The 19,983-nt window shown below is 34.8% G+C and overlaps 2 protein-coding genes across 2 annotated transcripts; both read left to right on the plus strand.

Moving 5' to 3' along the window:
• The first annotated feature begins 4,399 nt into the window (after positions 1-4,399).
• On the plus strand, positions 4,400-6,262 carry LOC142608264 (capsanthin/capsorubin synthase, chromoplastic-like). The gene has a single exon (XM_075780009.1). The coding sequence runs from the start codon at positions 4,574-4,576 to the stop codon at positions 6,077-6,079; it is 1,506 nt and encodes a 501-aa protein (XP_075636124.1). The 5' UTR covers positions 4,400-4,573; the 3' UTR covers positions 6,080-6,262.
• Positions 6,263-13,263: 7,001 nt separating this feature from the next.
• Positions 13,264-19,153, plus strand: LOC142608265 (KRR1 small subunit processome component homolog). Its single transcript, XM_075780010.1, has 5 exons — positions 13,264-13,473; positions 13,573-13,652; positions 13,856-13,966; positions 14,258-14,326; positions 18,758-19,153. Exons 1-5 carry the CDS (start codon positions 13,269-13,271, stop codon positions 18,962-18,964), a joined length of 672 nt encoding a protein of 223 aa, XP_075636125.1. The 5' UTR covers positions 13,264-13,268; the 3' UTR covers positions 18,965-19,153.
• The last annotated feature ends 830 nt before the right edge of the window (positions 19,154-19,983 follow it).

The raw sequence follows: 19,983 nt of genomic DNA on the forward strand, positions 1-19,983 counted from the left end.
TGTAGTGATCTGAAGTCACATTCTTCCTAAACTGTGCGTTAATTTGAAAAACTGTAGGCATAGTTTTTTCATCTGTTTTCAAATTGGTAATGCGTGTGCTCACAAATGCATTTTCAGCCTTATTAATATGTAGGATTGTAATTGAGCCGAGTATTCAAGTTTAATTGACGCACTTCAAACATTTGACTCAGCTTTTCAACAAGTCAATCTTAAGCTGTAATTGAGCAGCCTAAATCAAGTTGAGCTCAGTAATCTCATACCAAATCAATGTGAATTGAGCTTGACTTGTTAAGCTTTTTTTAGCCTAAATTATGGAAACTTATGCCTGAAGCTTAGAAGTCCCATGCCATGACATCCAGATGAGACTGGAAGAAGGGAAAGGTTTTAAAATATTGAGCATATTACAGGGAAATATATTGACAAATCTGCTGTTATATGATGCAATCATGCAAGCTACATTATCTGAAATCTGAATGCGGTTTTCCCGCTCGGAAATAATTCGCTTGAGGACAAATAAAGTCAATCGTTTGGGAGTTACTTTGAGCTGGCCAAAACTTTCACATGCTTATTACATGAACAGAGAATCTACTTTTTGACAGACTTGTTGGCTGTAGCTTAGCTTTTCGTACACTTTTTCCACCCTTTCGTCTTTCCTTCGGTGGCCTATGGTTATACTTAGGGAGGCAAAATTAAATAATATCCTAAATTCAACATGATACGACACGAAATTAGTAAATTATAGATTGAAACTTAATAGGTTAGAGTTACATTCGAATTGATATGATTGGTCCGTTTAATAAATAGATTAAGTTAATGTCCAATTTATGGAATTTGTTTGACTTAATTAACCTATTTAATTAAATGACAATTTACTACTATACCCTTCAAATCCTAGATATATAAACTTATTAATTGTTGTGATTTATTTTATTTGACATATTATGGTTAATTATTTGTGATATTGAGATATGCCTTAATTTTGAATGATTATCTGTGATACAGTTACTAGTTAATTCTGAATTTTATATTAAAAATATTTATTTTTTTGGTTTTTCATAATTCAATTTGGTTAATACGCAATTTTTTTCTTCATTTTGATAAAATCTGATAATCAGGTCAACACCATTGACCCGTTTAGTAAATGTGTCATATTAAGGTTGAGGAATCTTGACTCATTGAATAATCATGTCCAGTTAGTATTGACCCATATAGTCAAATACTCATGAGTCAATACGACATATTCCCAACACGTGAACACGAATTGCCACCTCTAGTTGTTCAAGTCTAAATCTTCTATCCCACTTTTCCTATCTCACCATATGCTCCACAAATAAAAAATTGCCAAGTGTACAGATACTTAATTAAATACTAATTTTCTCCTTTTATTTCAGTTTCCTAAAATAAAAACCAACACATCCACACCAACCACCATCACTAGTCCACCACCACCAACTAGCGCCGCTACCACTTCACCAACAACAATCCACCATCAGTTATGTTAATGTTTAGATATACCGTACAATTTTTCGAATATGCTGGATGTTTGTTCAACCAAAGTATTCTCAAGGGGTCAATGTTTGTTTTATTATGAAATTCTTCTTAAAATCAAACCAAATGGACCTGTGCTCTCATATCATGAAACAGTCCCTTTCTATTTCAAAAGCAAATGCAGGATCCTAAATTCCTAAGACAATAATATCAAAGTATATACCCAAAGGATTTTATGTTAAATACCAAAAGAAAATCACAGATACAGAGCCACTTGATATTAGTTTTTTGTTTTCTAACATACTTTATCAATCTACCAAAATAGACCATTGGTTGGTGGATTCGATGAATAGGTGCTAGTTGATGAAAGGACAACGCAATTTCTCTATACTTGTACATTCTCATGGATTTGAAAACAACGGGGCATTGATAGATGGTCATTGTAAACTTGTAGTGGCATCGGCACTGGTTGGTGGTGGTGGACTAGTGACAGTGACTGGTGGGGATGTTCTGGTTTTTATTTTAGGAAACTGAAATAAGAGAAAGCAGAAAATTAACATTTAATTAAGTAGGTAGACACTTGGCATTTTTTATATATTTGTGGAGCATAAAGTGGGATAGGAAAAATGAGACAAAAGTTTTGGACTCCTAGTTGTATTGCCGACTTCATGCCTAGCATGGAAAATGCTTACATAGTGAAACCCACTTGTCAAATCCATGTGAATCAAAAGAAATTATTAGGTCCACCAGGAAGATTGCTGATGTGGTCCTCTCAACTAATGAGATGATGTCATTTTTGTAAATGTGTGAGTGAGTTTCCTAATCAGCACAAAGAATAAGAAATAAAAAATTATCATGTGATGTCACATTTGTATAAATAATAGTATTTTATTGATTGGAAGGTCAAGAAGGACAATATCAGTAATCCTTCTGGTAGACCTAACAATTTCTCGTGAACCAAGTCATTCAAGGCAATGGTATTTTCCTTTTCTTTTACTTGCTATTAACTCCCATATGTTTACTACCAAATATGTTTTGGCTTATGGTAATAAACATTAATCATATAGAACTTACCTATAAATTTAAACTTTATCATATCTATAAAAAAAATATTGACAAGTTTGGTAAATGAATTATTTAATGTACTACTAATTTTTGACAATTAGATTAAAAAAAAAAAAAAAACATAATGTTGACTTTGTCTTTGTGGTCCATCGTCCATGGTATAGCCTGATAGGACTAAATAGAGGATGGTTCACATAATGCTATGCTATTTAAGTATTTATCAGTGGTATTAAGTACTTTGTACTTTTGCTCTCTATCTACTAGTTTAACAATCAGTTTAAAATCTGGCCTATAGTGATTTGTGAAACAATTTGCAAATTAGATCCCTCAACCCAGCCAGGGGAGGAGGGTGCCGATGAGTCATGTGTTTGATGTTTTGGCGGTTTCTGAGCCGATGTAGATGATATGACAAAAGCTAAGGAGTGTTTTTGCCACTACCAAGAATGCTCTCAGTAGGTGTGTGACACCCAGTAACGTACAAGATGGAATCTGTGGGGTCCTACTCCATACATCATACTACATGCCTAACTCTCCATTAAAATTTGCCCACCAACTCTGGTGGGTGGTACACCACCAAGTAGGCTTCTACCCAATGTGGCAAACTCACAACACCTGTTACCATTGACCCCATCAACCACTCTAAGAACATCCCATAGGTTAAGTAAAAGCATAATAATCTCAATAATAGATAATGAGATCAAAAACATTATCTCTAATGGATTCTCTAAAGCATGATTTTTTTTTTTTTTTGCTCATAAACAATAGCTCATCAAGTCTGGTGGGCTACTGTACATTAGCAAAAGAATAAAATTAAATAAAAAATTAGCAAAGAATGGAGTGGGATGGGTACAGGGATATGTGTGTTAAAAAATGAATAAATAATAAATGAATAAATAATATTTAAATGAGATAGAGAAAATGATAGAGAATTTGTTGGAAGATATATTTTATAAATGTGGATAGATAAAAGGTAAAAGTTACTGTTCACTCATCAGATAGTACAAAAATTTGAAGAAACTGCTAGAAATGCTCTAAGATATCTAAAGTACCCAACAAATTTTATATATATATATATATATATATATATATTTGGTTAAAATACATGTAACATTGTGAGCTTCAAGCTAATATTAGATGATAGTCAAAATGTCTATTTGGGATCCACTTATTTTGCTAAAATTAAAATTTTTTTGTTAAAAGTACATAATTGAAATAGTATAATAGGACTCATGAATAATATCAAAAAGTGCAATGGACCCCATGAATAGTAGCAAAAATAAGCTGAACAATAAAATAAGTTCACAAAAATAATTTTTGTCAAACACACACTAAGACAATTCAAAATTGGCTAATTTGATTCTTGATTACCTAGAGAAAGAAAGAAAATTGAGTAATAATTTAGGGATCATCAAGTGGGGTTTAGGGATCAAATTGGTCAATTTTAAAATGTTTTGAATTTGATTGATATTAGCCCAAATTTTAGGAGTGTTGGTTGTATTTTATCTTTTATTTTATTATTATTGTTAAGATAATAAATTATAGTTGGTGCGTTAATAAATATATAGTAATAATAGTCCATGTAAAATGGTTTCACATTGATCACAAACTCACTTTCAAATGAAATGTAAAAGGAAAGGAAAAAATAAAGTGAAATTTATTGTTATCATTATATTACAATAATACTATAGAGTTCATTACTAGTGCTTCTGTGAACAAAGCAAAGCCAACTTGATGGATGGGACGTGAACTGGGTCTGACTACATATCCTTTTTTGTCATTTTCATTGGAGATTAAAATATTCAATGTATAACTTGGTACGACCTCTATAATTCCCATTATTTAAATAATAGGCACGAAATGCCGAAATCAGGTTGACACTGCACAATGTGCAGTATCATTTTCCAGATATATTTTGGATTCCTTTTTGCACGTATCTCTCCCATCCCATTTCTTCCTTTAAAATACTAACAGAGTTCCACCTTTTCATTTACCTTAAGTCCTTCCCATCTCCCAGAATTCCATGGGGACTCTTGTCAGGCTATTTTCCCCACCACCAACTACACTATGTACTAACAAGTTTTTCCTATCACCCACTATCCCTTCAATCTCTTCTCCAAGACACAATACCACATCTTCAACAAAGAAGCATCAATATTACAGAACTCAAAGCAGCAAGTTTGGAAATTTCCTTGACTTGAAGCCTGAAACTACTCAACCTGAATGTTTGGATTTTGATCTCTCATGGTGGGACCCCAAGTCTGATAGGCCCCACTTTGATGTGATCATCATTGGGACTGGCCCAGCTGGACTTCGTCTTGCAGAGCAAGTGTCTCGCTATGGAATCAAGGTTTGTTGTGTTGACCCTTCTCCGCTTTCCGTGTGGCCTAATAACTATGGTGTTTGGGTTGATGAGTTTGAAAGCTTGAAGCTTGAGGATTGCTTTGACAAAACATGGCCTATGGCCTGTGTTTATCTCGATGAAAACAAGACCAAGTATTTAGACCGACCCTATGGTAGAGTTAGTAGGAAAAAACTAAAAACGAAACTAATGGAAGGTTGTGTGTCCAATGGTGTTAAATTTCATGAGGCTAAGGTTTGGAAAATTGAGCACCAAGAGTTTGAGTCTTTCATTATGTGTGATGATGGGAATGAATTGAAGGCAAGCTTAATTGTTGATGCGAGTGGCTTTGCAAGTAGTTTTATTGAGTATGATAAGAAAAGGAATCATGGGTATCAGATTGCTCATGGAATTTTAGCTGAAGTGGAAGAACACCCTTTTGACTTGGATAAGATGGTTCTTATGGATTGGAGAGATACCCATCTGGGAAATGAGCCTTATTTGCGAGTTAAAAATTCAAGGTTTCCTACTTTTCTATATGCAATGCCGTTTGATTCAAATTTGGTATTTTTAGAAGAGACTTCTCTGGTTTCTCGGCCTGTGTTGTCTTATAAGGAAGTGAAGTCAAGGATGGTAGCAAGATTAAGGCATTTAGGAATTAGAGTGAAGAGGGTATTGGAGGATGAGAAGTGTTTGATCCCAATGGGAGGTCCACTCCCAAAACTCCCTCAGAGTCTAATGGCAATTGGTGGGACTTCTGGGGTTGTTCACCCTTCAACAGGGTACATGGTGGCTAGGTCAATGGCTCTGGCACCAGTCTTAGCTGATGCCATCGCTGAGTGCCTTGGCTCAACCAGGATGATCAGAGGGCAGCCACTTTATCATAGAGCGTGGAATGGCTTGTGGCCAATTCAAAGGAGGTGTACAAGAGAATTTTACTCTTTTGGAATGGAGACTTTATTGAAGCTTGATTTGGATGGAACAAGAAGGTTCTTTGATGCTTTCTTTAATTTGGATCCATATCAGTGGCAAGGATTCCTTTCCTCAAGGTTGTCCCTTCAAGAGCTTCTTCTACTAAGCTTAACTCTGTTTGGGCGTGCTTCGAATATGTCCAGGTTTGATATTGTCACAAAGTGTCCTGTGCCCTTGGCTAAAATGGTGGGTAAACTAGCAATAGAAACCATCTAATGGTGGAAAGTTGTAGAATTTATACTGATTCTGTTGCTATTTAAGAAATTCAAAATTGTGGCAAGGCATCTCCTTTTATTCAAGTAAAATGTTAAACAGGAACTTTACACTTGTTATTTAAGAACATTATTAGCAGCAAATGAATTTATGGAATAGATATATGTTGAAAAATTAAAGCTCGCAGCTATCGATTGTAGAAGATTAAAATACTTGAGAGATTTGCTTAGTTTTAATTATTTAATGCATGACCTGTTGATGACAAAGGATAATTAAGTTAAATATTAAGTGATATGCACTTTGTGATGGTTGCTTTGGCACTAGGGATGTGGAAAGTCTGAAATGTGCCGTAGAGCATGATCTGCCTATATGAGTTTATGATGATTAGGTACCCAGGAGTACTTTATAATTTTCCTACAATTAATCTATGCTTGATGGAAATAACATAATAGAATCATTATTGACTTAATAAAATAATACGTCTTTTGATTTAATGCCCTCCATATATTTTATTTTTTCAAAGGTAAGTAAGTATTACTACAAGCTTGGCTTCAATGAGATGCATTACAGAGATAGAGAGAAACTTTGTAGTCTTACATAGACATCTTTTGTAATAAACTTACTTGAACTTTAAATGGACCATAGTTGATTATGTCTGGTATGATGGTGGAGGGTATCCATATGTTGGAGGAGGGCTTACTGGGGGTGTATAAACTGGTGGAGGAGATGATGGAGGCTGTTCTGTAGGTGGTGTTTCTGGAGGTTTAATAGGAGGTTTGGGGGTAGGTGGACATGGATGAGGTTTAGGCGTTGGTGGAGGGGAAAGTGGAGGACTAGATATTGGGGTTGGAGGTGGCCTTTTTGGTGGAGAACAAGGAGGTTTTGGTGGAAAAGTTCGAGTTGGGGGTGGACTAATTGGAGGAGTTGTGGGTACTGGTGGTGGCTGATAAGTTGGGGTTGGTGGTGGCTTTATTGGGGGAGAACAAGGGGGTTTTGGCGGAGCTGTGGGTACTGGTGGTGGCTGATAAGTTGGGGTTGGAGGTGGCTTTATAGGGGGTGAACAAGGGGGTTTTGGCGGAGAAGTTGGAGGGGGTTTGGTGGAGCTGTGGGTATTGGTGGTGGCTGATAAGTTGGGGTTGGAGGTGGCTTTATAGGGGGAGAACAAGGGGGTTTTGGTGGAGCTGTGGGTATTGGTGGTGGCTTTATAGGGGGAGAGCAAGGGGGTTTTGGCGGAGAAGTTGGGGTTGGAGGTGGCTTTATAGGGGGAGAACAAGGGGGTTTTGGTGGAGAAGTTGGAGGGGGTATTGGTGGAGCTGTGGGTATTGGTGGTGGCTGATAAGTTGGGGTTGGAGGTGGCTTTATAGGGGGAGAGCAAGGGGGTTTTGGCGGAGAAGTTGGAGTCGGAGGTGGCTTTACTGGGGGAGAACAAGGGGGTTTTGGTGGAGATGTTGGAGTTGGAGGTGGCTTTTTGGGGGGAGAACAAGGAGGTTTTGGTGGAGAGGTTGGAGTTGGGGGTGGACTAATTGGAGGCTTGTGGGTTGGTGGACATGTAGGAGGATGGCAAGTTGGAGGAGATGGTGCTGTTGGTGGCTGATGAGTTGGTGTAGGAGGTGTAGTTGGAGGTTTGTGGGATGGAGTTGGGGGTGTATAAATTGGTGGTGAGCTGATTGGAGGCTTATGGGGAGGTTTATGACTTGGAGGGCAAGAAACTGGAGGAGATGGTCTTGATACTGGTGGTGGTTGATAAGTTGGTGTAGGAGGTGCTTGAGTTGGTGGTGGACTTGTGGGAGGCCTTTGTATTGGCGGAGTAGTAATAGGAGGTGTGTATGATGGTGGTGGTGATGCACAAGGTGGCTTGTGAAGAGGTGGAGGGTATTTATGCTTAGGCGGCAACTGGGGACTTGGTGGGGTTGGAGTTGGAGGAGATATCGTCGGAGGGGATGATGGTGGTGAGCTTGGGGCGCAATACTTGGGAGGAATTTGTGGTGGTGGAAATAGTTTAGGAGGAGATCCATATGGTGAAGGAGGCCGTCCATGTGTTGGCGGATTTGGGGATTCTGATGGTGGCGTTGGAGTCGGGCTAGGATAGCCATAATCCGGTGGAGGGTATAACCAAAACCACGCTGGGTTGAGTCTATGGCCATTGTTGGAAAGTTCAGCTGCAACACAGTTATCAGCTAAGACACTGGCTAAAACTAGTAACAAACTTAGACATGGCTGTGAGAATCTCATTGCAGCCTAAGTGGGAAAGTCTATACAATGCTACTTAAATGAACTAGCAGAGGTTTTGCATGCAAGACTAATGGCCATGTCAAAAGTGGGTTGGACTGAGATAAATGTTCAAGATCTGAGCTTAATTTATGGACAAATGAGTGGCAGATCTATGCATGGCAGTTACAATACGTGCCAATAGCTTCGAACTATTATGGATCTTCTGGAATCTGGCTAGCTGTGTTTTGAAATTTGTCAATTGGTCATTAATTACGATTTTTTTTATGTTACTTTAAAAAAAAAAGTGGTCATGCTAACGAGTGCCCTTAGGGTATTGGTTAACAATTCATTTTAGGAAAATTTTGACATCACTTTTATGAAAAATGAAAAAAACTATCAAAATATTAATTGTTTTTTTTTCTTTTCTCATAAAAACTTTCTTTAAATGGATTATTAAACAATGCCCTAAGGGTATTCATTAACATTTCCCTTAAAAAAATTATCTTTAAAGAGACTTTCTAATTTCTATAAATGAGGGTCTTTTTTTTTTTTTTTTTTTTTCTTCTTTGTTTTTTTAAGAAGAAAGAGAAACCCTCGTCTATAGAAATTAGAAAGTCTCCCTAGATGGTAATTATACCATATAAAACAATAAATGAGGGTCTCTTTATGGTAATATGAAATCAGCAATAGCATTCAAGGCAAACTTCTTCTTTCTAAAAATTGGCTAAAAGTCGTTTAGCATCATAATTCATAACCAGCTAAGAGTAATGACATAAAAATTATGAACTCGCTGAACTTTATGGCATGTCCTTTTCCAATCTAAGGATTCAGTTTAAAATTGAAATTTCCCTCAATCCTTAAGTGGTATTGCACCATATCTCGCACTTTTTTTTATCCATTTTCTATCATTCATCACATTCCTTTTCAAGATTGATAGGGGAAAAATGTAAGTTAAAAGTACTAAAATTGTTTTCTCAAAATAAAAATAAAAAAGTACTAAAGCTGTGATGATTGAGGAAAAGACTACTAGATTCCTCAGCTTTGCATTTAACCTGGTGAATTTGGTTCGGGCTGTGCTACAAGCCTATAAAGCAATAACGAGGTAACAAATCAAAACACAAAAGGCTGTGCAATTTGGGGGTTCAGGCTGTACAAAAGGCTTTGCATTTCAAATATAATGCCATATGGATAGGGTATAATATAATCATTCCCAAAATTGCGCACTTGCTCATCAATTCTTATTTTTTTAAGAATGGACTTGATAGCTTAAAAGCACCCCACATTGACACAAACATGACAAAATCATTTTTGAAAAATTAAAACACGATAGAAATATGACAATTAATTAATTTAGTAATATATATCTTTAGATATAATTTATTTATTTTATATGCATATTTTATCTATTTAAAGATGTGCAGTGTGTGAACACAATGGAGATTTTGGAGTATCTACATTTCTTAGTTGGAACTTGGAAGATGCTAGTCTCCTTAAATCATGCCTATGAACACAAAATTCATATCTTTTGAATCTAAGATATCTCGTTTGAAAATACTAAGAAATGCCTACCAATTGAGCTACAAGGTTTTTGGCATCATCAAATATGTTGAGTTCATTAGGTCCCTGATCAAGCATGCCTTTTTCTTTTAGTTCCTATGTACTAATTTTTTTTTTTTAAATCTCACATTTTCTAAATATAATTACTATATTTTAACCAAGTTTCAACAAATAAGTAAATAAATATTCGACAAAAGGTCACATCTAAAATGTATTTAAATAAATGAGTTTTAATTAACTCAACTGGTAAAGTTATTGTTTAAAAAGAAAAAAAGCAATATCTTGGAGTGAATGCCATATTTATCAAGATTTATGGAAAAAAGAAAAGAAAAAAGGTACTTATTAGAAGGGATAATGATGAGCATCATTAAAGGGCATGGATCTATGTTGCACTTAGCTGTCCCCTGGACAGCTCTTTACCACTATGGATCATGGAAAACAGTTGGAGTATTGGACTTGGGAAAGGTAACAAAACCGTTTCCGAATCTCTGATTAGCTTTTTCAATACCAAATTAAATCATATCCATTTGTGCAGAAGGCAAAAGGAAGCTAGCTAGGACAATTTTCAACCCATATATGAGACTTACATTTCATTAAAGCTTCTTTTTTTTTTTTTTTTCCAGAACATGAACAACATGATTACATAAAGGATTTACAAAGCTAAAACAAACATCTCTTAAAGCAATGGTGACCCATTTTATATCTTCAACCAAATCCCCATGTGGAGAGAGAGAGATAAGTTTTTGTGCTTTGTAAAGAGGAAAAAAAGGAAGAAAAAGGAGCACAGTGCCTTTCAACCATGATTGTAGACTTAGATCCTGCACAAAGAATGGACAACATCACCATAAAACTGCATTCTCTCATGAAAACAACCATTGTATGTCTCTTCATTTCAAAAATACTCGCATTTGCTTAAAAAAAAGACTGCCAAAGAAACTAGATAGAAATCTCCAATTGTCGATCCTTCAATATCTTTGTCTTGTCAGTAACAAGAGCAGGGCCTCATTGCTTGGGCTTTCCCACCTCATGGATTGAGCCACAAAGAACAATGCTAGAGACATTAAAATTTTTATAATTTTTTCTATAATTTGATAAAATGATAAATTGTTATTAGAGCAACATCATTGTTACTTGTGCCCACCAGACTATCACTAATGCCATTTTTTATACACCAATCACAATAGGTTGCATAAGTAGTTACGAAAAATTGTGTTATAAATTTATTGTTCCCTAAATAATCAATGCATATAAATTTGACTCTAGTAGTTTTGCTAAAGGTATGTCATAAGATAACTAATATGACAAGAGCTATGTCTATAATTGTTTTCCAAATGAAACCATTTTTGCTATAACAACTTTGAAATTTTGAAGTATTAAATTTGATTTATTATTTTTTCCAAAAAAAAAAAAAAGTAATACACTACACCGTAGAGTTTTAAAAAATCTATTCACCCATTTTTAAAATGAGTTCATTGAATTTTCTTAAATAGTTGAATGAAAGCTCAAAATTTTTTAGTAGCCCTAGCTAAATGGCCCATCTTATTTCCTAATGGATAGGTTTTGTTTGTTTTAAAATTGTCATAGGTTGGTTTGGGGATTTCTCAACCTTGGAAAGTTGGATTGGGTTTTGAAAAAAGAAAAATCAGCACACTTGTATCCCTTATATTATCCAATATTAAATTGTTGGTTAAACCAAAGATGAGGTAAGTACCCTGGACCAAAACCACAATGCCAATCACTCATGGAGTCATGGTAGTAGGGGAATGTTAATCGAGATAGAGCTTAATGTCAAAGGATTGAAAGAATGATGCATACATATAAAATTTTCACAATTGTTAACGTAGTGAATTATGATTGAAGTAACATCACTTTCATACCTAACTCTAATATCATTTTCATTAATGCAAATCACAAAATATCACCTTGACAAAAAAGATGTATCTAAATTGATTGGGATTGAAAATTACACGTATTTAAAATGGGTCTAAGAAGTTCTAAAATGTTTTATACATTTATACAACCAAAAAAAAAAGTTTTATATATGGGAAAAACCTACTAACCGTTTGACTCCTCATACTAGTTGGCTTCACCCTAACCTACTTATTTTTGGTCACTTGATAGTACTTCCCGGAACCGACTCGCACCCACAGCTTAAACCGAAAGCAAAGTCTCATTCACCAATCTTCTCCACTACTTTCAGGTAACCCTTTTGTCGGTTTTATATATTTCTGTCTTTTTGTAATTAAATATTTTTGGCACAGTGCAAATTAATGAACTTATTGGACAGCTTTTTCTTGCTTACTGCAGTTTCATTTGTTTTACATAACTATTACTTAAAAGTCTCACTCACCATTATAATAATTCTTACTTATTTTTAATGTAGTCTGAATTTTTATCAAACATGAGACACAACTTGTAAGTTGTATCACATATAGATAGGAGTTATACCCAAACTTGATGCCTTATGAAACAGTAGTTAAATTTTTTTTGGAAAAAAAAAAAGTATTGAACTTTCTACTAGCAATGAAATAAATTTATGTGCTTGTTGAGATAAGGGGTTTTAAGATTTTAATAAAATGACATTTGCTACCTATTTTTTTGTTGAATTGCAATGCAAGACTCAAAAAACTGATTTTTAATTTAGAGATGTCTAAGCTCTCTGTTTGGCAAATGAAGAAAATTAAGTTGTCTGATATTGTACTCAAGTATCTCAACCAGGGTCATGTGAGATGGGATGTTTATGCTTTGTATATATAGCCATATTAATTCCAATCATGTGTGGCTTAAATTAGCATCATTGTTTCAGATCATACTTTTTTGAGTTTCAATGGTTGAGGCAAGGCTACAGATATCTGTAGCATACTTTCTCTTCCGCTTTAAATTTATATGATCATTGATTCATCTCCAAGGGGAAAAAAAAAGAGGAACTTTCCATTACATGTGGGTATGATAAGAATAGTGACCTTTATAGCATGTAAACATACTATTGGAAGCTAAGCAAAATTTACAAAAGCAGCTCAAATGGACCTAATCTAAGCTATATCTTCCTTGGTTTTAGTTTTATTGGATCTGATTGTGTATTGGAGGGGTTTGTTTGCATCGTTTTAGCTAGATGCTACTCAATGTAATTTCTTAAGTAAGCTTTCTATGGTTTCTGCAGTAACTATTGAATCCCAGCTGAAAGGGTAAATATAAAGTCTGCTCTTGTTTTTGGGCAGTGTAGGCTTATGTTTATTTGGAAGCACTTCATAATATATATAAATATATATATATATATATATATATATATATATATATAAATTTTTTTTTTTCCTTCAAGTGGCTTGATTGGTTTTGTCAAGAGAATTAGTGGATGAAACTTGCAGTTAATTTTATATATAATTTCATTATAAATGCAAAATTATAGTTGTCCAGATAAGAAAAGATGAATTGGGCGATGGAGCATGAGAACAATGGCGACATTTCACAGCAGCCAAAGATGAAGCACAAGGGGAAGCACGACAAGCCGAAGCCATGGGATGATGACCCCAACATTGATCGCTGGAAGATCGACAAGTTTGACCAGTCTTGGAATGAAACCGGAATGCTTGAAGTCAGCTCCTTCTCCACTCTCTTTCCTCGATACAGTGGTCAAATCCAACTTAGCAATTGGTTCATTTTTGTTATATTTTTCTTTTTTGGATATTTGGCTGAATTCAGGTTTCTGGTTTTTCAATTGCTTTGTGCAGAGAAGTACTTGCAAGAGGTTTGGCCAACTGTGAATTCCTCTTTGAAAGAGTACGGCATTTCATGTGAACTTAATCAGCTGGTAAGTTTTTGTAAATTTTTCTTTTTTTAAATTAATTAGTTTTGGTAAACAAATTACTACTTTTAAGGGAAATTTCTATGGATTCATTTGTTTAGTGAAAATTAATCTGATTACATTGCTAGATATGAGCCAACGTGAATTATTGTTATCATTTCTAATGTATATGTGTTTTTCTAATATGTTGTATGATTCATGTTGGTCAGGTTGAGGGGTCCATGACAGTTTCAACAACCAGAAAGACCAGGGACTCATATATTATCATTAAGGCTAGAGATCTTATTAAGCTTTTGTCAAGAAGCTTTCTGGTTCATCAGGTACAACTTTTGACCCTTTTTTTTTCTCGTGTTTTCATATCTATACTGTATGAAATTTCTGTAGCATTTCAAAGGCATGAAATTGTTACAGAGATGATGTCCCCCCCAACCCTTTTAGCTCTTATACAACATTTGATGGCAAATCTTGAGAGAGCAACATGCAAAGTACTTTTGCTTGACTATTACCTTCGATATCATATTAGTAGAAACTCTATTGTGACACAACTATTTTATTTTGGCTACTTTTTATCAGTTGGTAATTTTTAGCTTTTATACAAAATTTGTTGGTAGGCAATAAAAATACTGGACGATGAAATGCAATGTGGTATCATCAAGACTGGCAACTTGGTCCACAATAGGGTATGTATTTCTTAAATTGCTTCAAATTATTGTTATCTGTTGACTCATATTTCTTAATAACATAGGAGATATCTGGTTTCTTAGTAACTAAGTAGGTATTTGGTGCAGAGTCTTGCGTATTCTATTATGTTAAGCTCTTGATAATATCTCAATTATATTTTTGTTTAAACTTAGTGGGTTTTGTTAATTAGTTTTATTTTATTTTTTGTTTGAATATTATTTTTAGGTGTCATTGGGTTCAAAGAATAATATTATTCCTTTGAAAATTAGCATTCTCGGAAATTTAGATTCCTTGTATTAGGTGCTTGGTAATGTGGGATTCCCGCATCCAGTTTGCCATGTAACATTCCTGTCTAATTAGCATTCTCATGTATTGCAAAACCAAAATATCTTGAGAATGATATCCAATATACCTTTGGTATAGCGTAAACAACACGCTACATATATTCACCAAAATGTAGAAACCAGACCAATTGCTAGTTATGTGTAAAATATTACAGACTATACGCACACACACTAGATAAACTATGATAGGTGCCCTGTCAATCTTAATGAGGACTCAACTATTTTCCCAATGTTTGTGAAATTATGTATTCAATAGGTTAAGGGTTTTTAGACTAGAGATAACATAGTGAAATTTATTAATCAAACAAATTTTTCCTATTAAATATAGATGTTCTGTTTCTGCCAATATATGCACTGCAATCCAGCATCCAAATTCACCAAAAAAAAGGGGGTGGGTGGCTTCACTGATTGACAATAAATTTGGAACTCGTCTATTGGATAGTCTTGATATATATATATATATATATATATATATATATATATATATATATATATATATGAAATTCAATAATGTTCAATTTGATAAAATTTTTGACAATTTCACTATTGGATTACATGTTCTTAATCTCCATTTTATGTAATTTCTTACAAAGATAAGGGCTATGTGGAGATAATGTGTTCTAACAGTATGTCAAAATGCTTATTTAATGAAAAGTAATTTAGAGGTGCAGCATTGACAATGAGGTATATTAATCAAACAATCTTTGCATGAAATATAAATAATTTTCTATATCTTAAGAATTTATCTGAAACATGTTCATATATTAAAAAGAACACAATTGGATATATATTAAGCATAAACATTTGATGCTTGACCCCTTTATGGAACACATAAAGACTAAAAAGTTTATGAAATTGTTTATACTTTCTAAAGTAAGTACGGAAAAAACATTCTTTAACCACTTTAAGTACTGTTTTAGAACATGCAATAAGATTTTAAAATCACCTAAGCTTAAAACAATCTTATACAATAGCAAATTTTATAGAAAACTTAGTTAAAAACTCGTTTGTTCACTAAAGATGGTTTAGCTCAAAACATCATCTTGTTAAGAGTCTTGTAGCTTAGTGGCATTGCTTGATCTCCTTCATAAGGAGAATCAGGGTTCAAATCCCTCCTCTCCCACTTATTGTAACAGTTGAATTATTTTTATTTTTAAAAATATTTTCATAAAATCATCTTAAAATATGAGGGAACTTTTAAAACCTTGTTGGCGTAAATGCATTTTTAGTCCCTACATTTTGGTTTTTTTCAATTTTGGTCTCTACATTTTATTTTTGCCACTTTTAGTCCTTAAACCAATTAACGCATGACATTTAAGTCCTTATCGCCACCCAACTAACAGAAAATGCTGACGTGGTTGATGGCACAATAAAATAATAATTAAAAAATCTATTTTGGCATTAAAAAATTGTCACGTCAGCATCTAAATTTTAAAAAAAAATTATTAATTTCAATTAAATAAAAAAATAAAAACAACACTTTCGTCTTCAACCTGATTTCAAAGCTATCAGACCTCGTCTTCCATCGCTTCAGCCTGAGCCGCCAACGCCAGCTCCTTCGTCTTCTCCACACCAAAACCAACACCTCTCCCCACGACCACCCCGGCCGACGAAGCTGATGAGGCGGAACTGAGGTTGCTAGGGCCTTGGCGCGCCCTAGTCAACGGGCCATTATGGATCAGAGAGTGATGGTGGTGAGAGTGAGAGAGCGATGCCTTCTCGCGAGTCACGCTTGTCGACGAAGAGGGAGAGTTCGACACGCCTCCGCCACTGAGGTTGCTAGCTTTTCATTTCTGTGCTGGGTTTGACTGGGTTTGATCGGATCTGGGTTTAGAGAAAGAGATGATGGGTGCTGGGTTCGACTGGGTTTGCTGGGATCTGGGCTTTCTCTTCAACTTTGATCGGTGATCGTTGGTGGGTTTGACTGGTTTGATTGGATCTGGGTTTAGAGAAAGAGATGGCTTCTCCGCCTTTCTCAAGCAAAGCGAAGCCGATACGATCGGCAAAAACCCCTCAGTCCTCGCCGTGTTCGAGGGTTGCCGTTGCGAGCTTCACACCACTCGGTCTCCTCAGTTTCTCGGCCTCAAGAACCAAGGCGGTCTCTAGTCCGATTTTGATTACGGCCCTGATGTCATTATCGATCTTCTCGATATCAGTATCTAGCCAAAGTGGAGTAGCTTTTCCGATAGGAATCTCGGTCCGGTTCCGTCTCGGTGGAAGAGAGCTTGTTGGTAGATGCTGGGTTTGACTGGATTCGTTGGTTGGGATTGCAGGGTTTGTTGTTGTTGTTGGTCTGATCGGTGTGGGTTTGTTGTTGTTGGTTTGGGTGTGGTTTCGTGTGGGTTTTCCTCTGTTTGCTCTTGTTCATGCTCTTTGATTTGGTGATGTTCATTTTTTTTTTCCTATAGGTTTGATGTTCATATTCTTTGATTCTGGGTTTGATGTCGTTGCTAGGTTTGATATTCATGTTTATTGATGTTCAATTCATGTAATTTGTTGTTTTTAATTTTTTTTTATTTAATTAAAATTACTTTAGATGCTGACGTAGCAATTTTTTAATGCCAAAATATATTTTTTAATTATTATTTTATTATGCCATCAGCCACATCAGCATTTTCTGTTAGTTGGGTGATGGTAAGAACTTAAATGTCACGCGTTAATTGGTTTAAAGACTAAAAGTGGTAAAAATAAAATATAGGGACCAAAATGAAAAAAAGTCAAAATGTAGGGGCTAAAAGTGTATTTACGCCAACATTGTTTGAATTTCAAATTTTCATATTCAAGACTACGAAAATTATTTTGAAATAATATAAAAATCATAGTCGAAGGTGTTGACTTCTAAGAACCTAATAAGCATACATGTGCATATCATGCATAATCACAACGGTTCACAAAACCTCCACAAGTATGTGTGTGTGTCTATATATATATATATATATATATATGGCATTTACGCCTATATATATTTGATAAGTCAAAACCTCCGCAAATATAGTTTTGAGCATTCTTTTGTGTAGTCTCATAGTGGAAGCTAAGAACTTCCCTTATAGAACTTTTAATTGTCCAACTTTAACTCCTAAAACACATGCATCAAAACTATCTAATAACCACCTTAGAATGCTCTAATTTTTTGTATCTGTACCACATTAAGACTTACCTATTTATATTTAAGCTTTTCTGGATACAAAAATTTAGAATATTGTTTTATCAGATTGGGGATGACATCCTTGGGGAGGTACATTTTGAATCTCTAAAAAATAATCAATTTTGGTGGTTACTAGCAAGTGTTTTCAACCTTAAACTTGTTTTTTCACAAAATAAGCTTGTCATGTAGAATTGGCCCTTCTTTATTGAAAGATGTCTCTTTAATGCTGAACATTCACAAATAACCTGAAATGCTAAAAGTATCGTAAAATTTAAATAAATTCTTGGGCCTTGGTCTAATTTTTGAATTGGTGTGCAGAAGTGATTTGTTAAGCGAAGACAACATCTAATTTGAGCAATAGTTTCCTGAAGTTCTTAGATCTCTCTGAGTTATTCTTTTCAAGAGAATTATCTAATTCTATCGGCAGTCTAAAGTCCTTGAAGCATTTGAATTTCTTTAATTGCAATTTCATAGGGGAAATTCCAAGATCGCTTGGAAATCTCACTCAAATTACTTATTTAGATCCATCAGGGAACAATTTTATTGTGTCAATTCTAGCTTCACTTGGAAACCTTCCACAAATTAACTATTTGGATCTAAATGAAAACAAGTTTAGTGAGTCAATTCTAACATCACTTGGGAACTTCACACAAATTACTGATTTGGATTTGTCATTTAAGAGCACTACCATCAGGTGTGTGTGAGTGTGTCAAATGCCAAATATTTGGCATTTGACACACCAAACACCACTATTCAAGCCTCATGAGGTGTTCTAAATGTGCCAAAATTTTACAACATGCTATAGTAACATCATAAGTTTGGCACAATATAGAGATATTTAGCACATCTGTATATTCTTTTATTATTCATCTTTCTCTCTCTTCTCACAATCTGTCTCTCTCTCCCAACCGGTGTTCTTTCTCTGCCTCTTTCCTCTTTAGATCAAATTCCCAGCTCCTCCCTCAACTGGAGTTGGTTGTGATTTTGGTATTGGGTGGTTCCGATGGGTTTGGGTTTTGTTGGTTTTGGAGGTGGGTTGCGGTGCCGATGGGTCCGACCAAACCCAGATCAGAACCATATTGTCGCCTGAAGCTGCATTATCCTCCACTATTGTTGTCGCCAATCTCGCCGCTGACCTCGATGCGTAGTCCCTCATGCCACGTCGATCTCGCTGCCTTGTTCTCCACAACTCGCAGCCAACCTTTCTCAATCAAGTTGTGGGTGTGAGATTCGGGATGGTGCTGTGGATTTGAGATTTGAGATGGTGCCGATGGGTTTGAAATTTGTGGTTGTGGGTAGTGGTGTGGTGCTATGGATTTGGCGGCAATTTTAGTTAAATATTATTTTAAAGTGTGGATATATTATTTTAATGTTTAGAATCCAAGAATAGAAGATGTGATAAATAGGATATTGTAAAATAATGTGGTAAAATAATAAAGTAGGCTTTTGGTGTGTCAAAATGACATTTTTTATAAGAGACCTAATGGTAATGCTCTAACAATTTCAGTGTTGAGATTCAATTGCCATTTTTTAATTTTATTTGTTTTTGGCTGACACATTGAACTAACAATTTTTAATTATTGGTACATATTTTAACAGGTTCGCTGCCATTGTCAAAATTGGACTTGTCGAATCTCTACCATTCATACCTCAAATTTTTTTTTGAAAGAAAGATAGAAGACTTTGATTGACTTGACTGTATAGATAAAATATAAATGTTAGTGTCTATTTGACAAGATTTTTTTTGCTAACTTATTTTACTATTCAGCTTATTTTTGCTACTATTAATGGACCTCATTATACTATTTCAGCTAACTTTTATTTTTATCTATATAGTACTTTTAGCAAAAAAATTTCAATTTCAGCAAAATAAGCGAATCCCAAACAGACCCTTAATATAAAATTTTCATCCCATCCCATAATTTTTTTTTAATTCAATCAAAGTCCCTGAATTACGAAATTACGTTGATAGTGTGGCTTTATTATTCAACCATGAATTGTACGTGGTACATTCCTAATAAAATATTCTCAATCATTATAGAATTTTTTTTTTTTAATTCCAAGAATCATTCATTAGTAAAAATTTTGTCTTTGCATTTTTAATGGGTTAGAATATTTGGTCAAGATGACGTACAATTCACGTTTGAATAGTAATAAACCTTCAATA

Source organism: Castanea sativa, chromosome 8, assembly GCF_040712315.1.
Source record: "Castanea sativa cultivar Marrone di Chiusa Pesio chromosome 8, ASM4071231v1".
NCBI classification, from domain to species: domain Eukaryota; kingdom Viridiplantae; phylum Streptophyta; class Magnoliopsida; order Fagales; family Fagaceae; genus Castanea; species Castanea sativa.

Excerpts from the sequence above, each read along its gene's own strand:
- LOC142608264 (XM_075780009.1), top strand. The coding sequence starts at position 4,574 with ATGGGGACTCTTGTCAGGCTATTTTCCCCACCACCAACTACACTATGT.
- LOC142608265 (XM_075780010.1), top strand. The coding sequence starts at position 13,269 with ATGAATTGGGCGATGGAGCATGAGAACAATGGCGACATTTCACAGCAG. Across the intron at positions 13,967-14,257 it reads GAAGCTTTCTGGTTCATCAG|GCAATAAAAATACTGGACGA; the intron begins GTACAACTTTTG and ends ATTTGTTGGTAG. Across the intron at positions 14,327-18,757 it reads GCAACTTGGTCCACAATAGG|ATCAAATTCCCAGCTCCTCC; the intron begins GTATGTATTTCT and ends TTTCCTCTTTAG.